Below are 18,703 nucleotides of genomic sequence, written 5' to 3' on the forward strand. Positions count from 1 at the left end.
AGGAGATTAATATTTGGACCCAATACAATTGACATACGAATTGCTCCCATTTGGAAGCTACTTTGTAAAGAGGTAAATCTTGTTTGATGTGTTTTTTACTTGCTATGCTATTGCTCCCATTTTTAATGCAAACAGATAACTTTTTAATCATGGCTTTCTTTTTCTTTTCTTCATAGGTTTTAAATCCATTTTATGCCTTTCAAATTTTTAGTGTGTGTCTGTGGCTTTCTGAGGACTACACAGAATATTCAGTCGCACTCATAATTATGTCTCTCGTTTCCATTGCTTTATCTGTGTATGATGTGCGGCAGGTGAGTTTCAAACCAGAAGCTACAATTAATGCTCTGCAAGGTTCTATCTTCAGCAATATTTTACAGTCAGGGTGTAACTAACAATTCATCCACCTGCTTTCTGATTCAAACCCTGCCTGAACTTTTCAATCTTTCATTTGAAATTTGTTAAGAAGGTGCATATTTCATTTTGCATTTAAATCTTCATTCATTTCACCTTCTGAAATCTGATTAATGAAGTATGCAAGGATTTTATTTCATTAGAAAAAGTAGTAGTATAGGCAAAGTAAATTCTTATGGTACTTTACTCTTTGCAGCAATCGATAAAGTTGTATAGACTTGTGGAATCTCACAATAACATGATGGTCACCGTCTGCAGAAAAGATGGAGGTGAGCAGTTTTTAGTGCTGGAGAAGTGATATTGTGACTGTCTTCTATTTGATAGCTGGAGCTATATTTGTGTATTTAATTAATCTGTAGTTGCTCAATCTCAATTGCTTCACAATTCATCACTCATCCCTTACTAACTTCCTCATAACTTGTGTTTTTCTTCATTAAAATATTGATCCCTCCAACAAACCTATCTTCTCTTGGATGTGCCAATTCCTTGGCCTAGCAATGCGCCTAATGATAACCTCCAAATAGCGTCCTGCACTATACCATTCTGATTTTTCCAGGATCCTTCCCAATTCAGTATGAATTTATGGGTAGAAATGCCCTGTATACTAAGTTGGATGAGACTGACAAATTTAATTTCACTTTGAACCATTATAGCCTTGCAACAAAGGGGACTTAAGACTTTCATCTATCAATTTCGGTTTGAACCCATTTTCCAAAAGGACAGTGTTGTATCCCAGTCCACCAGTTTCCCAGGAATTTATTTACATTTACCGTTGGTAGTGTAGTGAGGGGAGGAAATGTGGCCTTGTATTTGGCTATGTGTAAATCTACCCCTTCATACAAATTCTCTCGAGTTCAGCATCAACATGCTATCTCATACGCACTCCCAGCACCTTCAGGAGATTATTTTTACAGCACAATATCTAGCCATTCTTCCTCCTCTCTGCATCCTCAGTGTATTGAAATCAACATTCATTGCATGGTTTCCCACTCTACCTCATTCTTTCCCTTGACCTCAAAAGCCTGGAGCTTCTTACCTGAATCAGCTTTTCCTTCCTCTTACAATCCACAGATTTAGTGCCACCAAATCACTGATTTAACTTGTCTTTTCTTCTGCTCACCTTGGAAGTGTTTAGGGTATAAAAACCAGAGTGGATTGGATAGCTTACACATTGTTGTTTATATTTACAGGATATCAGAAAGTGCCATCCAGTGAGCTGGTACCCGGTGATGTTTTTTTAGTTACGGGAAATAAACAAATATTATCCTGTGATTCTGTACTGATCCATGGGGGCTGCATTGTCAATGAGAGCATGCTTACAGGTAGGATCTCTCTTTTTCACCTCTGTCTAAAATCTTATCCAACTTGTTCTCAGGAAAATGGAATGCTAAATAAACTTGATTGGCACTTGCACACCGCCAGAGCAAAAAAGCAAAGGACATTGTTATCAAATGTCCTCAATTGACTAGGATAGTTAAATTGAAGCAGTGAAAAAACTACATGATTGAGTTGGAAATTCCTTTTTCTGTAAGTTAGACACTTTCCATTTCTCCATGGAGAGCAAGAGAAATTAAAAGAATAGTATTTGGAGGTGAGGTTATCCCCATATCAATAAGGCAAGTGACAGGACACCAACAGGATTTCCTGGAGTGCATAAGGGATGGTTTTCTAGACCAATATGTCGAGGAACCAACTAGGGGGGAGGCCATCTTAGACTGGGTGTTGTGTAATGAGAGAGGATTAATTAGCAATCTCATTGTGCGAGGCCCCTTGGGGAAGAGTGACCATAATATGGTGGAATTCTGCATTAGGATGGAGAATTAAACAGTTAATTCAGAGACCATGGTCCAGAACTTAAAGAAGGGTAACTTTGAAGGTATGAGGCGTGAATTGGCGAGGATAGATTGGCGAATGATACTTAAGGGGTTGACTGTAGATGGGCAATGGCAAACATTTAGAGACTGCATGGATGAACTACAACAATTGTACATTCCTGTCTGGCGTAAAAATAAAAAAGGGAAGGTGGCTCAACCGTGGCTATCTAGGGAAATCAGGGATAGTATTAAAGCCAAGGAAGCGGCATACAAATTGGCCAGAAATAGCAGCGAACCCGGGGACTGGGAGAAATTTAGAACTCAGCAGAGGAGGACAAAGGGTTTGATTAGGGCAGGGAAAATGGTGTACGAGAAGAAGCTTGCAGGGAACATTAAGGCGGATTGCAAAAGTTTCTATAGGTATGTAAAGAGAAAAAGGTTAGTAAAGACAAACGTAGGTCCCCTGCAGTCAGAATCAGGGGAAGTCATAACGGGGAACAAAGAAATGGCAGACCAATTGAACAAGTACTTTGGTTCGGTATTCACTAAGGAGGACACAAACAACCTTCCGGATATAAAAGGGGTCAGAGGGTCTAGTAAGGAGGAGGAACTGAGGGAAATCTTTATTAGTCGGGAAATTGTGTTGGGGAAATTGATGGGATTGAAGGCCGATAAATTCCCAGGGCCTGATGGATTGCATCCCAGAGTACTTAGGGAGGTGGCCTTGGAAATAGCGGATGCATTGACAGTCATTTTCCAACATTCCATTGACTCTGGATCAGTTCCTATCGAGTGGAGGGTAGCCAATGTAATCCCGCTTTTTAAAAAAGGAGGGAAAGAGAAAACAGGGAATTATAGACCGGTCAGCCTGACCTCAGTAGTGGGTAAAATGATGGAATCAATTATTAAGGATGTCATAGCAGCGCATTTGGAAAATGGTGACATGATAGGTCCAAGTCAGCATGGATTTGTGAAAGGGAAATCATGCTTGACAAATCTTCTGGAATTTTCTGAGGATGTTTCCAGTAAAGTGGACAAAGGAGAACCAGTTGATGTGGTATATTTGGACTTTCAGAAGGCTTTCAACAAGGTCCCACACAAGAGATTAATGTGCAAAGTTAAAGCACATGGGATTGGGGGTAGTGTGCTGACGTGGATTGAGAACTGGTTGTCAGACAGGAAGCAAAGAGTAGGACTAAATGGGTACTTTTCAGAATGGCAGGCAGTGACTAGTGGGGCAAGGTTCTGTGCTGGGGCCCCAGCTGTTTACATTGTACATTAATGATTTAGACGAGGGGATTAAATGTAGTATCTCCAAATTTGCAGATGACACTAAGTTGGGTGGCAGTGTGAGCTGCGAGGAGGATGCTATGAGGCTGCAGAGTGACTTGGATAGGTTAGGTGAGTGGGCAAATGCATGGCAGATGAAGTATAATGTGGATAAATGTGAGGTTATCCACTTTGGTGGTAAAAACAGAGAGACAGACTATTATCTGAATGGTGACAGATTAGGAAAAGGGAAGGTGCAACGAGACGTGGGTGTCATGGTACATCAGTCATTGAAGGTTGGCATGCAGGTACAGCAGGTGGTTAAGAAAGCAAATGGCATGTTGGCCTTCATAGCGAGGGGATTTGAGTACAGGGGCAGGGAGGTGTTGCTACAGTTGTACAGGGCCTTGGTGAGGCCACACCTGGAGTATTGTGTACAGTTTTGGTCTCCTAACTTGAGGAAGGACATTCTTGCTATTGAGGGAGTGGAGCGAAGATTCACCAGACTGATTCCCGGGATGGTGGGACTGACCTATCAAGAAAGACTGGATCAACTGGGCTTGTATTCACTGGAGTTCAGAAGAATGAGAGGGGACCTCATAGAAACGTTTAAAATTCTGACGGGTTTAGACAGGTTAGATGCAGGAAGAATGTTCTCAATGTTGGGGAAGTCCAGAACCAGGGGTCACAGTCTGAGGATAAGGGGTAAGCCATTTAGGACCGAGATGAGGAGAAATTTCTTCACCCAGAGAGTGGTGAACCTGTGGAATTCTCTACCACAGAAAGTAGTTGAGGCCAATTCACTAGATATATTCAAAAGGGAGTTAGATGAAGTCCTTACTACTCGGGGGATCAAGGGTTATGGCGAGAAAGCAGGAAGTGGGTACTGAAATTTCATGTTCAGCCATGAACTCATTGAATGGCGGTGCAGGCTGGAAGGGCTGAATGGCCTGCTCCTGCACCTATTTTCTATGTTTCTATGTTTCTATCACTTGAAAAAAATCAAAGAGCAAGTTATTATTATTATTATTTAAATGGAGAAAGATTGCAAAGTGCTGCAGTACAGCAGGACCTGGGGGCACTTGTGCATGAAACACAAAAGGATAGTATGCAGGTACAGCAAGTGATCTGGAAGGTCAATGGAATCTTGGCCTTTATTGCAAAAGGGATGGAGTATAAAAGCGGGGAAGTCTTGTTACAGCTGCACAGGGTATTGGTGAGGCCACACCTAGAATACTGCGTCCAGTTTTGGTTTCCATATTTAAGAAAGGATAAACTTGCTGTGGAAGTAGTTCAGAGAAGGTTCACTAGGTTGATCCCGAGGATGAGGGGGTTGACTTTCGAGGAAAGGTTGAGTAGGTTTGACCTCTACTCATTGGAATTCAGAAGAATGAGAGATGATCTTATAGAAATGTATAAGATTATGAGGGGGCTCAACAAGTTGGATGCAGAGAGGCTATTTCCACTCATAGGGAAAACTAAAACTAGGGGACATAGTCTTAGAATTAGGGGCCGCCCATTTAAAACTGAGATAAGGAGAAATTTCTTCTCTCGGAGGGTTGCAAATCTATGGAATTCTCTGCTCCAGAGAACTGTGGAGGCTGAGTCATTGAATATATTTAAGGCAGAGATAGACAGATTTTTGAGCGCTAAGGGAATAAAGGGTTATGGGGAGCGGGCAGGGAAGTGGAGCTGAGTCCATGATCAGATCAGCCATGATCTTATTAAATGGCGGAGCAGGCACGAGGGGCCAAATGGCCTACTCCTGCTCCTATTTCTTATGTTCTTAATATCTCGCCACATATTTTTTACTGCTCACTTGCATTACTGTAAAATTGGAGAAGACAGAATTCTATGCTTGTGCAATCAGTCGCTGTTGACTGACTGTAATTTGTTGACAAGTCTATTCTTTTATTTTACTACAAGGCGAAAGTATTCCTGTAACAAAGGCACCATTACCAAGTGTAGCTATCCCTAATTGTTGGAAGAGATCTACTGAAGATTACAAGCGTCACATCCTTTTCTGTGGGACCCAAGTGATTCAGTCAAAGGCAACAAGCCAAGGTGAAGTAAAAGCTGTCGTCTATCGAACAGGTCCGTCTCCCATCACATTAAAATATCAATTACTTGGACTGTAAATGCTTCAATATATGTTGCAGAATACAAACTTCTCCACCTGCTCCACTTCATACAGTGGGGTATATTTTTGTCTTTACCACCTGTGCATTAATCATCACCTAGACAGACACAGAAAGAAATTAATGGAAGGAAAATCCACTGGGTTTTATTCCTTGCATACAATCCTACTTGTCTGATTTTCTTTCCTGCACTCCATGCAGTTGATGCTTAACACCCAAATGGCAAACATGGAGATCTAACTCACTATACCTAATTGTGTTTAAGATTAGATACTAGAGTTATTGATGATGCAGTAATGTGTTGTGTTACTGAGAGGTAATTTTCAACAATGGGTTCAGCTACACTACTGGGATGGAAGATGACAAGCAAAAGCATTGATTTGTCTTCAATGGAGAGAAGGAAATTTAGTTGGGAAATCATTGAAATTGAGTTTGATCACATCCTAACAGTATTAACAGTACCACTGTAAAGATCTGGGAGAGGGTTCTTTCTTCATTCACTAAGTAAAATAGCTTACAAATAGGAACTTAAAATGCTTTATGTAGTGTCTTTAGTAATGATGGAAATAGCAGTTTCCAAAGCCAATGGCAATCTGTGCATACCAGAATAGAAAAGACTTGTTTCGCCTTCACAATCTTTTTTCTATCAAGTACAACTTTGTGCTAATTTAGTTAAGTATTATACCCATAAAAATGACCTTTATAGTTTCTCCTCTTTATTACCAATGTAATTGTGTCACGTCAGGTTTTACTACTACCAAGGGGGAGTTAGTGAGGTCCATTCTATACCCGAAACCAATGGATTTCAAATTGTACCAAGATGCCTTTCGGTTCCTGATGTGCCTCACCGTTATTGCAACAATTGGAATGATTTATTCAGTCTGTATCCTTTTGCTAAATGGGGTAAGTTAACAACTGCCACTGTTCATGAATGCACCATAAATAACAAAATGGCTCTTATGTTCTTTTGTTTTAAATTGTTTTAAAAATCCTCTTCCTCATTTTCAAATCATAGCCACAGTTGACCCTACCTGCTGTCTGCTCCAACAGTATGTCTCAGCCTGCACCTACTGTTTCTGTGACTCTAATTTGCTGCTTGTACAATGCTCTCTTCACTCTATCATTGAAGATCAATGGCCTTCTTCCATGCTGTAACCATTCTATGATTCTATGATTCTATGATGAGTAGGTTGTCCTATGATGAGAGATTGAGTAGATTGGGCCTATACTCTCTGGAGTTTAGAAGAATGAGAGGTGATCGCATTGAAACATATAAGATTCTGAGTATATTCAAGGCTGAGATAGATAGATTTTTGGACTCTACGGGAATCAAGGGACATGGAGATAGGGCAGGAAAGTTGAGTTGAGGTTGAAGATCAGCCATGATCTTATTGAATGGCGGAGCTGGCTCAAGGGGTCATATGGACTACTCCTGCTCCTAATTCTTATGTTCTCATGTTCTTATTTTTATACGCTTGATTTGTTGTGAGATTATTGACAATATTCTTCTCTGAAAGGTACCAACAGAGAAAGTCGTGAGGAAAGCATTAGATGTGGTAACTATTGCTGTGTCTCCTGCCCTACCTGCTGCTGTGACTATCGGCATAATATACGCCCAGGAAAGACTGAAAAAGAAAGGAATCTTTTGTATTAGTCCACAGAGGATCAATGTTTGTGGACAGTTGAATCTTATCTGCTTTGACAAGGTGTGTGTTTACATTTAAAGTTGGTTATGTTAGCTTGTCGCTAACTGCACAGTAATCACAAAGTAATCCTTTCATTATCACAGTGCTCCATGTTGGCTTAAGCCTGTATTTCACTCTGTGTCGCTGTCACCCACTTTGTGTGAATTTGTAACTATGAATTGAATGAGAAATACAGGAACCAGATGTAACTTAGCAAAGTTTTGTTAAAACTGTAGTTGAAAACAGAAGTCTTTTCAATTATGCTTCATATCAGCTCATGTGTAATTCTGCAAATGCACAGGACATAGGACAGATGAGTAAAATGAGATAAAAATTTTTGCCACAATACCACCCCTTGATGATGCTGATTCTTGCTGTATCTGCCTCAGGGATACCTCAGTGTTACTTCTACTGCCACGTACATAGTGGCAGTGATAATGTGGGATCTATTTGAGGTGGAATTTGGGGGAAATGAGCTGGAAAACAGCCACACCCCCTTAACCCCATTTAAATATGGTGGGGCAGGCTCCCGGTGGGACTTAAAGAGGAATGGACATATTGTAGGAGGGTAATTCTGGTGCAGTGTTAGACAGGCATGGGTTATGCCCCATTCTACTCAATTTACTGTTCCAAATCCACCCCCAAATTATCAGTTATTCAGAGGAAAGTCCAGCCCTTAGAATATAGTTTCATATAAGAAGAATATCCACTGGAATAAGGGACTAGAGGGCCGGCAAGCAAGCAGTCTCATGTGTTTATTGTGAATGGGAAACCTGGTCATCTTTTTGACCCACATTAATCTTCCCTCACCAGTATGTAGTATCAATATCCCAACAGCAGAGGATGCTATTCTCTCGTATTTAATGGTATAAGCAAGCTGAAGAACATATACCTCAAACTGACAAATCTGTTATTTCTGTTGCTCATTGTCACTGCAAGATATAATTTCCTCTACAAAAGAAACATGAGGCAAAGCTAAAATAATTGTATCCAAGAAACTAACCCATTTAAAACACACTTTTCTCTTAAATAGATCGACGAGGTCTGATTGCATGCAGGGAGCCATATGTATTGGCTATCTACACCAACTTTGTGACAGACTAAAGGATACCTAATGAAAGAAATACAAGATAGCTGGCTGAATCCATTTTGATTCAGATTTACTTCATCTAGAATTATACAAAATAAAGACAAAATAAATTGTGTTTATTGCAATTGCTTTATTCTCATGTCTACTCTTCTTGCTAAAATGAATAAATCAAGTAAAATATACCCCTGGTTGATTGCCACTATTATAGAAAACCAATACATTCTCTATAATTTTGTTTTTAATGTTTAGTATAGGGTACAAACACTTAACATGTTCACCTGAAATTCATCTCTGCACTATTTTGAATAAATTGGTTAATATTTGTACTAAAATAGCAGAGAGAGGAATCTCAAACAAACATGTTAAGCATTATGCACTATTAACCCAACTTTAATTCAGGGCCCAATATTTTTTGTGCCATGTGCAACATATTGCTTTACAATGCTCTGTTCTCTTTACCAGATTTATTTACTATTTTGTGCTTTATGTAGACTGGAACACTGACTGAAGATGGACTGGATTTGTGGGGCTTAGCATCAACTAAAGGGAAAGGGTATGTTCCCTTGAAATTATAGAACCAGAAACTGTATGTCTCCTTAATAAATCAGATTGAAGTACTTTTAATAAACATCACAGAGTCTGAACCAGGAAGTCTAAATTCAAATATTTAACTCAAGGTCAAATCAGGTACAGAACGCAAAATAAAAAGAGGAAAAGAAAGATTGGATTAAGAAAGAGAGAAAAAAAAAGTCAGAAAGAAAAAGTAAAACAAAATTTAAATTAAAAAAATCTCTAACAACAATTAAAAGCTGAAGGTTTAAGAGATGAAGACACACAGTGTAAGAGAATCATAGCAATATATAGTGTAAGCTGCTAAATATATGTTCGTTCTTCTCGATGAAATTGTCTTTAGCACCCAAACATTAGCTTTTGTGGGAGGTCGGTTTCTCTACTGGGTATGGGCTGTAAGCAAACCATTATATCAGAAATCATAGTACAACAGAGATCTTTATAGTGAGGGACTCATATGCTTTATCTACATTGTTTGCTATCTTTGGCAAATGCAGTTATCTGGCCAGTTAGTGATTAAATTGTTGGACCTCTTGTCTTGCCATTTTTTTAAACATACAAGTTAAATGATTGAAGTCTTTCTACTGACGGATCAATTTTAAACAAATCAATAGTTCCTACTTCGGGATATCTTTAAGAAATATTTTCATCTTTTAAAATATTTAAATGGAAATTTCTGAATTTAATAATACTTTTGGGGCTGGATTTTCTGGTCCTCTTCGCCCCGGAGCGGCATGAAAGGTGGCGGTGAGGTCTCCAGCAATCCTCTGGTCAGGGATTGCGGTGACGCTGAGCAGCACCGCCGGGAAGAGCAGTGCCGGGGTGTGCAACACCTCTGGTTACGACATCGGTGCAAGTTTGAGCTTCTGCCCGACCTGTCCACCCGGAAATACGCCCACAATGACCGCCTGGGAATGCAGAGCGGTCCAGCCATACCGGCGGCGGAGAGGAAGGTAATGGACTGTAAAGTAAGCGCGAGTGTTTGTTCTTTTAATTTGTTTTGCGATTTGTGTTGTGGTGGCGTAGGCAATGTTTTGAGAATGTTTATGCATTTTTTTTTAAGTTTCCCCCTCCCCCCTAGACGTCTATTGGAGCGCTCCTGGTCTGGCTCTTTAGTTCACAAGTTTCCCATCCTTACACCAAGGGCCCAGATGCCCAAACTTGAGTACCGAGACGGTAAACTATTCCCGACCAGTAACTTTCCCGCCCCGCTTCAGTTTTCGCCCCGAAAACAGAAAAGCCTAAAATCCAGCCCTTGGACGTTTCATTGTGGTTTTAGCATACCTATAAATAATGATGACAGCTTTAAATCGTTAACTCTAGAGGATCAAAAGATAGCACAGATTTATGACTGATCTTGTGTTTCTACATGTCCAGTTTACAGAATATATTCAAGTTTAGCAGTGGAGATATGTTACCGTGGGGACCATTCTTTGGTGCTATGGCCAGTTGTCACTCACTGATCCTTTTAGACAACACTCTTCAAGGTGACCCACTGGACTTAAAAATGTTTGAGACCACTCGCTGGGTAAGAGACAGAAGTTGTATGCTTTCATTTTCACAAACTAAGACCCAAATTAATCACTTCTCTGCACTGCTTACCATTACCATTTTCCAAAAACAGGAATTATTTTTTTTGAATCTATTTATTCCTATCTCTCTATCCTCCCCAGCCCTCATCCTCCGAACTCCCATTCCTCTGACCTCTTGTATGTACCGCCCTACCTTCAGCTTTCTCTGGAATTCCTTTCCTAAACCCCTTCTCCTCCTTTAAGATTTTCCTTAAAACTAACCTCTTTGATCAGGCTTTTGGTCTCTCCTCCTGATAGTTCTTTCTCACACCCCTAATATCGCAGCATCTATTTTTTGATGAAACATTTGTGAAATGCTTTGGAATGTTTTTCTGCACTGAATGTGCTATATAAATGTAAATTGCTGCTATTGTCATTGTTTTAGCATTACGTTGTGTGAATTGCAAAGTCGTTGTCCTAGGGAGCTTGAAATATCTCAGGACATGCTGGCAATTTAAAAATTACTTTGACATCTCGGGAATAATTTTAACCTAACCAGCTCAGGGGAAAACTGATGGGATCGAATCGGTTGTCAGTTTTACACACCGCCCGAATTTTACTTCCGTTGAAGGCAACAGGAAGGAAAATCGGTTGGGATGTAAAGCAGATGGTTGATGTGATCCCATCAGTTGTGACCAGGTTCATATCCCCCAGCCCCCCACCAAGCCCCATCCTCATATTAATATTGTCTTCTTTTGGATTTAAGCCTTTTTTGAGTCTGTTCATGTCCAAGTGCAAATCCTTCCCTTGTTGGGAGGACGTGCTGATAGACAATTGATTTAGTCTGTGACTGCTGAAAGAGTTCAAGTTGTTGAGGAATCTGACAGGAACCTGTCCTGTGCATGACACTCAGCCTCCACAAAATATTCCCTAGTGAATACTGTGAATATACTTGTTGTTTGCAAAACAATGTTAGTAAGAAATTGCAGCTAGCAAAAAGAAACCTAATATGGATTTTGTAGTTGAGGCTGTGCTATACATTTGGAGCTGTCATCTTTTAGCTGAGACAGTAAACTAGGGCCTTGTTTGCCTGTGTCAGTGGGTCATGTGGTGTATGAAGTGATACAATGAACTCCGTACTGTGAGCCAGTGACTAGGTGTAATCTGGTCAGTCTTTAATGGCTTCCAGAAGTGAAGATACAAAGGTGAAGTTCAGGTTATATACTGGGCCCAGCACGAGTGTATCTATGACCCTAGGACCTCCGACGGTAGTGACCCTTGTTGGTGGGCAGACCTTATGTACATACATAACATCATTCCCTCCCCCCCCCCCCCAGTTCTTGGCACGTCCATATTACAAGTTCAGACGGTCCAGAGCCCTTCACATATGGTTGACCATCTCAGTACAATCCTAGTGATTTCTGAGTCTCTCACGACTTGGGGCTGGGCGTTGACCACAGTGGGTTCTTCTGATAGCTGGACATGAGTTAGTTGGTCGTCTAAGCTCGCGATGTCTTCTTCCAACTGTTCCGGTTCGTCAGTGTGTCTTAGCTTGATTTGATCAATGTGTTTCCTGCACATCTGCCCATTCCTGAGCTTAACCATATACACCCGGATACCCTCCTTATCCATAACATTGCCCGGGAGCCACTTGAGCCTTTGACCAGGGTTAAGTACATACACTGGGTCATTTACAGATATGTCACGTGACACGCCGGCGCGGTTGTGATACCACTGCTGGCCTGACGTTGGGTTTCGACATGATCGTTAAGGTCAGGGTGGTCTCGAGAGAGAGAGTCTGGTTTTGAGGCCTCTCCATCAATAGTTCTGCAGGCGGGACCCCGGTGAGCGTGTGTGACCTTGTCCTGTAACTGAGCAGTATATAGAAACATAGAAACATAGAAAATAGGTGCAGGAGTAGGCCATTCGGCCCTTCTAGCCTGCACCACCATTCAATGAGTTCATGGCTGAACATGCAACTTCAGTACCCCATTCCTGCTTTCTCACCATACCCCTTGATTCCCCTAGTAGTAAGGACTTCATCTAACTCCTTTTTGAATATATTTAGTGAATTGGCCTCAACAACTTTCTGTGGTAGAGAATTCCACAGGTTCACCACTCTCTGGGTGAAGAAATTCCTCCTCATCTCGGTCCTAAATGGCTTCCCCCTTATCCTTAGACTGTGTCCCCTGGTTCTGGACTTCCCCAACATTGGGAACATTCTTCCTGCATCTAACCTGTCTAACCCCGTCAGAATTTTAAACGTTTCTATGAGGTCCCCTCTCATTCTTCTGAACTCCAGTGAATACAAGCCCAGTTGATCCAGTCTTTCTTGATAGGTCAGTCCCGCCATCCCGGGAATCAGTCTGGTGAACCTTCGCTGCACTCCCTCAATATGTGACAAGCGTGTCTGCAAGGAACCGTGAGTTACGCATTTCAGATTCTGCTTGATGGTTTGAACTGCCCGCTCCGCTTGACCATTGGACGCGGGTTTGAACGGGGCTGACCTCACATGTTTTATGCCGTTGCGTTTCATGAAATCTTGAAACTCCAGGCTCGTGAAACACAGTCTGTTGTCGCTGACAATGATGTCTGGCAGACCATGTGTGGCAAACATGGCACTCAGCTTCTCAATGGTGGCAGTGGATGTGCTGGATGACATGATCACGCAATCTATCAATTTGGAGTATCCATTACCACAAAAAACATTTTACCGAGGAAGGGGCCCGCAAAGTCGATGTGGATTCTAGACCACTGTTTGGACGGCCATGACCACAGACTGAGTGGAACTTCCTTTGGGACATTGCTTAACTGCATGCAAGTGCTGCACTGATACACGCATGACTCTAAGTCCGAGTCAATGCCAGGCCACCAAACATGGGACCTGGCGATGGCCTTCATCATGACAATACCGGGATGCTTACTATGTAACTCCCATACAAACCTCGCCCTGCCTTTCTTGGGCATTACAACAAAGTAAACAGTCGGACTGGATGGAAAGCTCATCTTTGCGACGCTGTACGGTTTGGTTTCATCACTCATTTGCTTGGGGATGGTCGACCAGTCCCCATTAAGAACAGAATGTTTTACAACAGATAGGGTCGGATCCTGGTTGGTCCAGGTCTTAACTTGTTGAGCAGCGACAGACGACCCTTCACTCTCAAAAGCATCCATGACCATGAGTAGCTCTGCGGGCATTGGTGTTTCCACCTCCGGTGTGGGTAACAGTAACCGGCTCAATGTACCAGCGCAGTTGCCGGTGCCTGGTCTATGGCGAATGACATAATTATGGACAAATAATGTCAGCGCCCACCTCTGGATGCGGGATGACGCATTGGTATTGATACCTTTATGTTTCGAGAACAGCGATATAAGTGGCTTGTGATTTGTTTCCAGCTCAAACAGGTACTAGTGCATTTTTTTTACCCCATAAACACATGCTAAAGCCTCTTTCTCTACCATGCCATAGGCTCTTTCTGCCTTGGACAGGCTTCTAGATGCGTATGCGTATGGTTGTAGTTTGCCTGACTCATTGGCTTGCTGGAGGCCGCAGCCGACCACAGAGGACGACGCATCACAGATCAAAACGAGACGCTTGCATGGGTCATACATTATCAGTAGCTTGTGGGAACACAACAAATTTCTAGCCTTCTCAAAGGCTCTGTCTTGAAGTTCACCCCACACCCAGTCGTCTCCTTTCCTGAGCTGCTGGTGGAAAGGCTCTAATACTGTGCTCAATTTGGGTAAGAAGTTATTGAAGTAATCGAAGTAGTTGAGAAGACATAGAAACATAGAAAATAGGTGCAGGAGTGGGCCATTTGGCCCTTCGAGCCTGCACCACAATTCAATAAGATCATGGATGATCATCACCTCAGTATCCCTTTCCTGTTTTCTCTCCATACCCCTTGATCCCTTTAGCCTAAGGGTCATAACTAACTCCCTCTTGAATATATCTAATGAACTGGTATCAACAACTCTTTGCGATAGAGAATTCCACAGGTTAACAACTCTCTGAGTGAAGAAGTTTCTCCTCATCTCGGTCCTAAATGGCTTAGCCCTTATACTTAGACTGTGTCCCCTGGTTCTGGACTCCCCCAACATCGGGAACATTCTTCCTGCATCTAATCTGTCCAGTCCCGTCAGTATTTTATATGTTTCTTTGAGATCCCCTTTCATTCTTCTAAACTCCAGTGAGTACAGGCCCAGTTGATCCAGTCTCTTCTCATATGTCAGTCCTACCATCCCGGGAATCAGTCTGGTGAACCTTTGCTGCACTCCTTCAATAGCAAGAACGTCCTTCCTCAGATTAGGAGACCAAAACTGAACACAATATTCCAGGTGAGGCCTCACAAAGGCCCTGTACAACTCCATTAAGACCTCCCTGCTCCTATACTCAAATCCCCTTGCTATGAAAGCCAACATGCTATTTGCCTTCTTCACCACTTGCTTGTACCTGCATGCCAACTTTCAATGACTGATGTACCATGACACCCAGGTCTCGTTGCACCTCCCCTTTTCCTAATCTGACACCATTCAGATACTATTCTGCCCTCGTGATTTCGCCACCAAAGTGGATAACCTCACATTATACTGCATCTGCCATACATTTGCCCACTCACCTAACCTGTCCAAGTCATCCTGCAGCCTCTTAGCGTCATCCTCACAGCTCACACTGCCACCCAGTTTAGTGTCATCTGCAAGCTTGGAGATATTACACTCAATTCCTTCATCTAAATCATTGATATATATTGTAAATAGCTGGGGTCTCAGCCATGAGCCCTGCGGCACCCCATTAGTCACTGCCTGCCATTCTGAAAAGGACCCGTTTATCCCGACTCTCTGCTTCCTGTCTGCCAACCAGTTCTCTATCCACGTCAATTCATTACCCCCAATACCATGTGCTTTAATTTTGCACACCAATCTCTTGTGTGGGACCTTGTCAAAAGCCTTTTGAAAGTCCAAATACACCACATCCACTGGTTCTCCCTTGTCCACTCTACTAGATACATCCTCAAAAAATTCTAGAAGATTTGTCAAGCATGATTTCCCTTTCATAAATCCATGCTGACTTGGACCGATCCTGTCACTGCTTTCCAAATGCCTGACTATTTAATCTTTAATAATTCCCAGGAACAAACGCAGCTCCATCACATTCTGGGGCCTGGGCGTATTTTTGATTGCCTCTGTTTTCGTGTCTGTAGGCCTGATTCTGTCTGCAGCAATCTTTCAACCAAGGAATTCGACCTCTGGTGCTATGAAAACGCACTTCCATCGTTTCAGCCTGAGTCCCACTTTGTCCAGATGACGCAGAACCGCTTCCAGATTGTGCAGGTGCTTGGCGGTGTCACGACCTGTGATTAGGATGTCGTCTTGGAATACCACAGTCCTGGGGATGGATTTCAATAGGCTCTCCATGTTTCTCTGAAATATGGCTGCCGCTGAACGAATGTCAAAAGGGCACCTGTTGTAAATAAACAGTCCTTTGTGCATGTTGATGCAAGTAAGTTTCTTTGATGATTCAACCAGTTCCTGTGTCATGTAGGCCGACATTAGATCCAATTTGGTGAACGATTTTCCCCCGGCTAGCATTGCAAACAGGTCATCAGCTTTTGGTAGTGGGTACTGATCTTGTTTCGAAACCCGGTTGATCATGACCTTGTAGTCTCCACAAATCCTGACTGTGCCATCGCACTTTAACACCGGAACAATGGGGCTGGCCCATTCCTTAAATTCGACCGGTGAGATGACCCCCCTCATGTTGTAGCCTGTCAAATTCAAGCTTGACCTTTTCTCTTATCATGTACGGGACCGCCCTGGCTTTGTGATCGATGGGCCTTGCATCTGGGCCTAGGTGAATCTGCACCTTGGCTCCCTTGAAGCTGCCAATTCCTGGTTCAAACAGTGAAGGAAATTTGCTCAGCACTTGAGCATCCAAATCATCATCCACTGATGACAAAGCTTTGATATTGTACCATTTCCATTTTATTTTCTCGAGCCAACTCCTGCCGAATAACGATGAGCCGTAGATCATGAACCGCTCCCTCGTATGACACTCTTACTGCTGCACTACCGATCACTGGTATGAGCACTTTGGTGTAGGTACGCAAGTTCACATTTATCGGACTCAGCTTGGGTCTCTCTGCCTTGGTCTCCCACAGCTTTTCGAAAGTCCTCTGACTCATTATCGATTGACTCGCACCCGTGTCTAATTCCATGGATACCAGCACGCCATTTAATTTTACCTCCATCATTATCAGTTAGCTCTTTGTTAGTAATTTTACCTCCATCATTATCTGTTGGCTCTTTGTTAGGAACGCACATATGCTATACACTTCCTCCTCGGAGCTCTTAAATGCCTCGGGCTGCATCGCCAGATCCACGCTGAATTGATCATCATCCACGTGGTGTATCACGGCTCGCTTGCTCTGCTGTGGACACGTCCGCTGAAAATGCCTCGTTTTCGCACACCCTCTGCATACATACTGCCTGAAGCGGCATCGATGGGGTCAGTGATTGTCCCCGCTATGCCAACACGTTGAGCTCAGATTTGCGCCTGATGGCGGGCTTTTTAGCGGCTCCCGTTCTCGCATACGCAATCGTGTAGGCTCTCGATGGCGAACTTTGAGTGGCTCCCATTCTCGCATACGCAATCGTGTAGGCTCTCGATGCGAACTTTGAGTGGCTCCCGTTCTCGCATACGCAGTCGTGTAGGCTCTCGATGGCGAACTTTGAGTGGCTCCCATTCTCGCATACGCAGTCGTGTAGGCTCTCGATTGCGAACTTTGAGTGGCTCCCATTCTCGCATACGCAGTCGAGTAGGCCCTCGATGGCAAACTTTGAGTGGCTCCCGTTCTCGCATACGCAGTCGTGTAGGCTCTCGATGGCGAACTTTGAGTGGCTCCCATTCTCGCATACGCAGTCGTGTAGGCTCTCGATGGCGAGCTTTGAGTGGCTCCCATTCTCGCATACGCAGTCGAGTAGGCCCTCGATGGCAAACTTTGAGCGGCTCCCGGTCTTGCAGACCCAGTCAAGTAGGCCCTGCTATGTGCAACTCTGCCGGCCGTCGATACAATTTTGTTCACAGTACTTGCCGTGGAGTTCCTGTTTTGCCGAGATATCTGCTTCATGCATTTCTGCGTGGACATACAAGCCTGGACGATGGTGATGACCTTGCTGAGGTCCAGCGTTACCGCAGCCAGCAGCTTACTTAAGATCGCCTCGTGGTTGACCCCGACCACGAAAAAGTCATGCAACATATCTTCCAATGCAGGCCCAAATTTGCAAGGCCTTGCAAGACGTCTCAGGTCTGCAACAAATGCTGCTACGTCCTGGCCTTCTGGACGAAAGTTAGTATAGAAGCAATATCTGGATATGATGATTCCTTCTATGTGTTTAAGGTGTCCCCGAACTAGAGCACACAGTTCTTTGTAATCCTTTTCTGTAGGAAGAGTGGGTGAGAGCAGATTTTTGAGGAGTGCATAGATCGGGGGGCCACAGACAGTAAGAAGAACTGCCCTGTGCTTCTCTGCATTGTTGTCTTTGTTTAGGTCGTTTGCCACGAAATACTGATCAAGGCGATCCGTGAAATCTCCCCTATCCTCTCCCTCATTGAATCTCTCGAGAATTCCAACAGTACTCGATTGTGCTGTGCTTGCCATACTTTTGCATGTGTTCATATTTGCCTCGTCGCCAGTTGTGGTGTATGAAATGATACAATGAACTTCGTACTGTGAGCCAGTGACTAGGTGTAACCTGGTAAGTCTTTAATGGCTTCCAGAAGTGAAGATACAAAGGTGAAGTTCAGGTTATATACTGGGCCCAGCACGAGTGTACCTATGACCCGAGGACCTCCGACGGAAGTGCCCCCTATTGGTGGGCAGACCTTATGTACATACATTACAAGTCAGGTGAATATTGCAGATCCCACGGCACTATTTGAAGAAAAGCAGGGCATTCTACCAGTGTCCTGGCGAACATTGTCCCTCTCAACTAACATTATCAAAGTCATTAATCTCATTTACTGTTTTTGAAACTTTGTTGTGTGCGAATTGACCGCAGTGTCTGCCGACAGAGCCACAGTGGCTACACTTCCAAATTAATTGGTTATGAAGCAATTTGGGATGTCCTGAGCATGTAAAAGTTGCTCTGTAAATACAAGTTAGTTCTTTCTTCCCACCTTATATGACTTGAATCTGTCAGTTTAGTAGTTGTGTTA

The 18,703-nt window shown here is 43.0% G+C and overlaps 1 protein-coding gene across 1 annotated transcript in view; it reads left to right on the plus strand.

Moving 5' to 3' along the window:
* The window catches only part of LOC139266235 (probable cation-transporting ATPase 13A4), a 125,164-nt gene that overhangs the window by 45,022 nt on the left and 61,439 nt on the right, over positions 1 to 18,703 (plus strand). The window contains exons 7-15 of the mRNA XM_070884064.1: positions 3 to 72; positions 177 to 311; positions 608 to 680; positions 1,602 to 1,733; positions 5,421 to 5,588; positions 6,378 to 6,535; positions 7,150 to 7,338; positions 8,899 to 8,960; positions 10,355 to 10,505. Of these exons, the coding sequence (XP_070740165.1) occupies positions 3 to 72; positions 177 to 311; positions 608 to 680; positions 1,602 to 1,733; positions 5,421 to 5,588; positions 6,378 to 6,535; positions 7,150 to 7,338; positions 8,899 to 8,960; positions 10,355 to 10,505 (1,138 nt within the window). The remainder of the gene's footprint in view (positions 1 to 2; positions 73 to 176; positions 312 to 607; positions 681 to 1,601; positions 1,734 to 5,420; positions 5,589 to 6,377; positions 6,536 to 7,149; positions 7,339 to 8,898; positions 8,961 to 10,354; positions 10,506 to 18,703) is intronic.

This window comes from Pristiophorus japonicus, chromosome 6 (assembly GCF_044704955.1).
Source record: "Pristiophorus japonicus isolate sPriJap1 chromosome 6, sPriJap1.hap1, whole genome shotgun sequence".
In the NCBI taxonomy this organism is placed as follows: Eukaryota; Metazoa; Chordata; class Chondrichthyes; family Pristiophoridae; genus Pristiophorus; species Pristiophorus japonicus.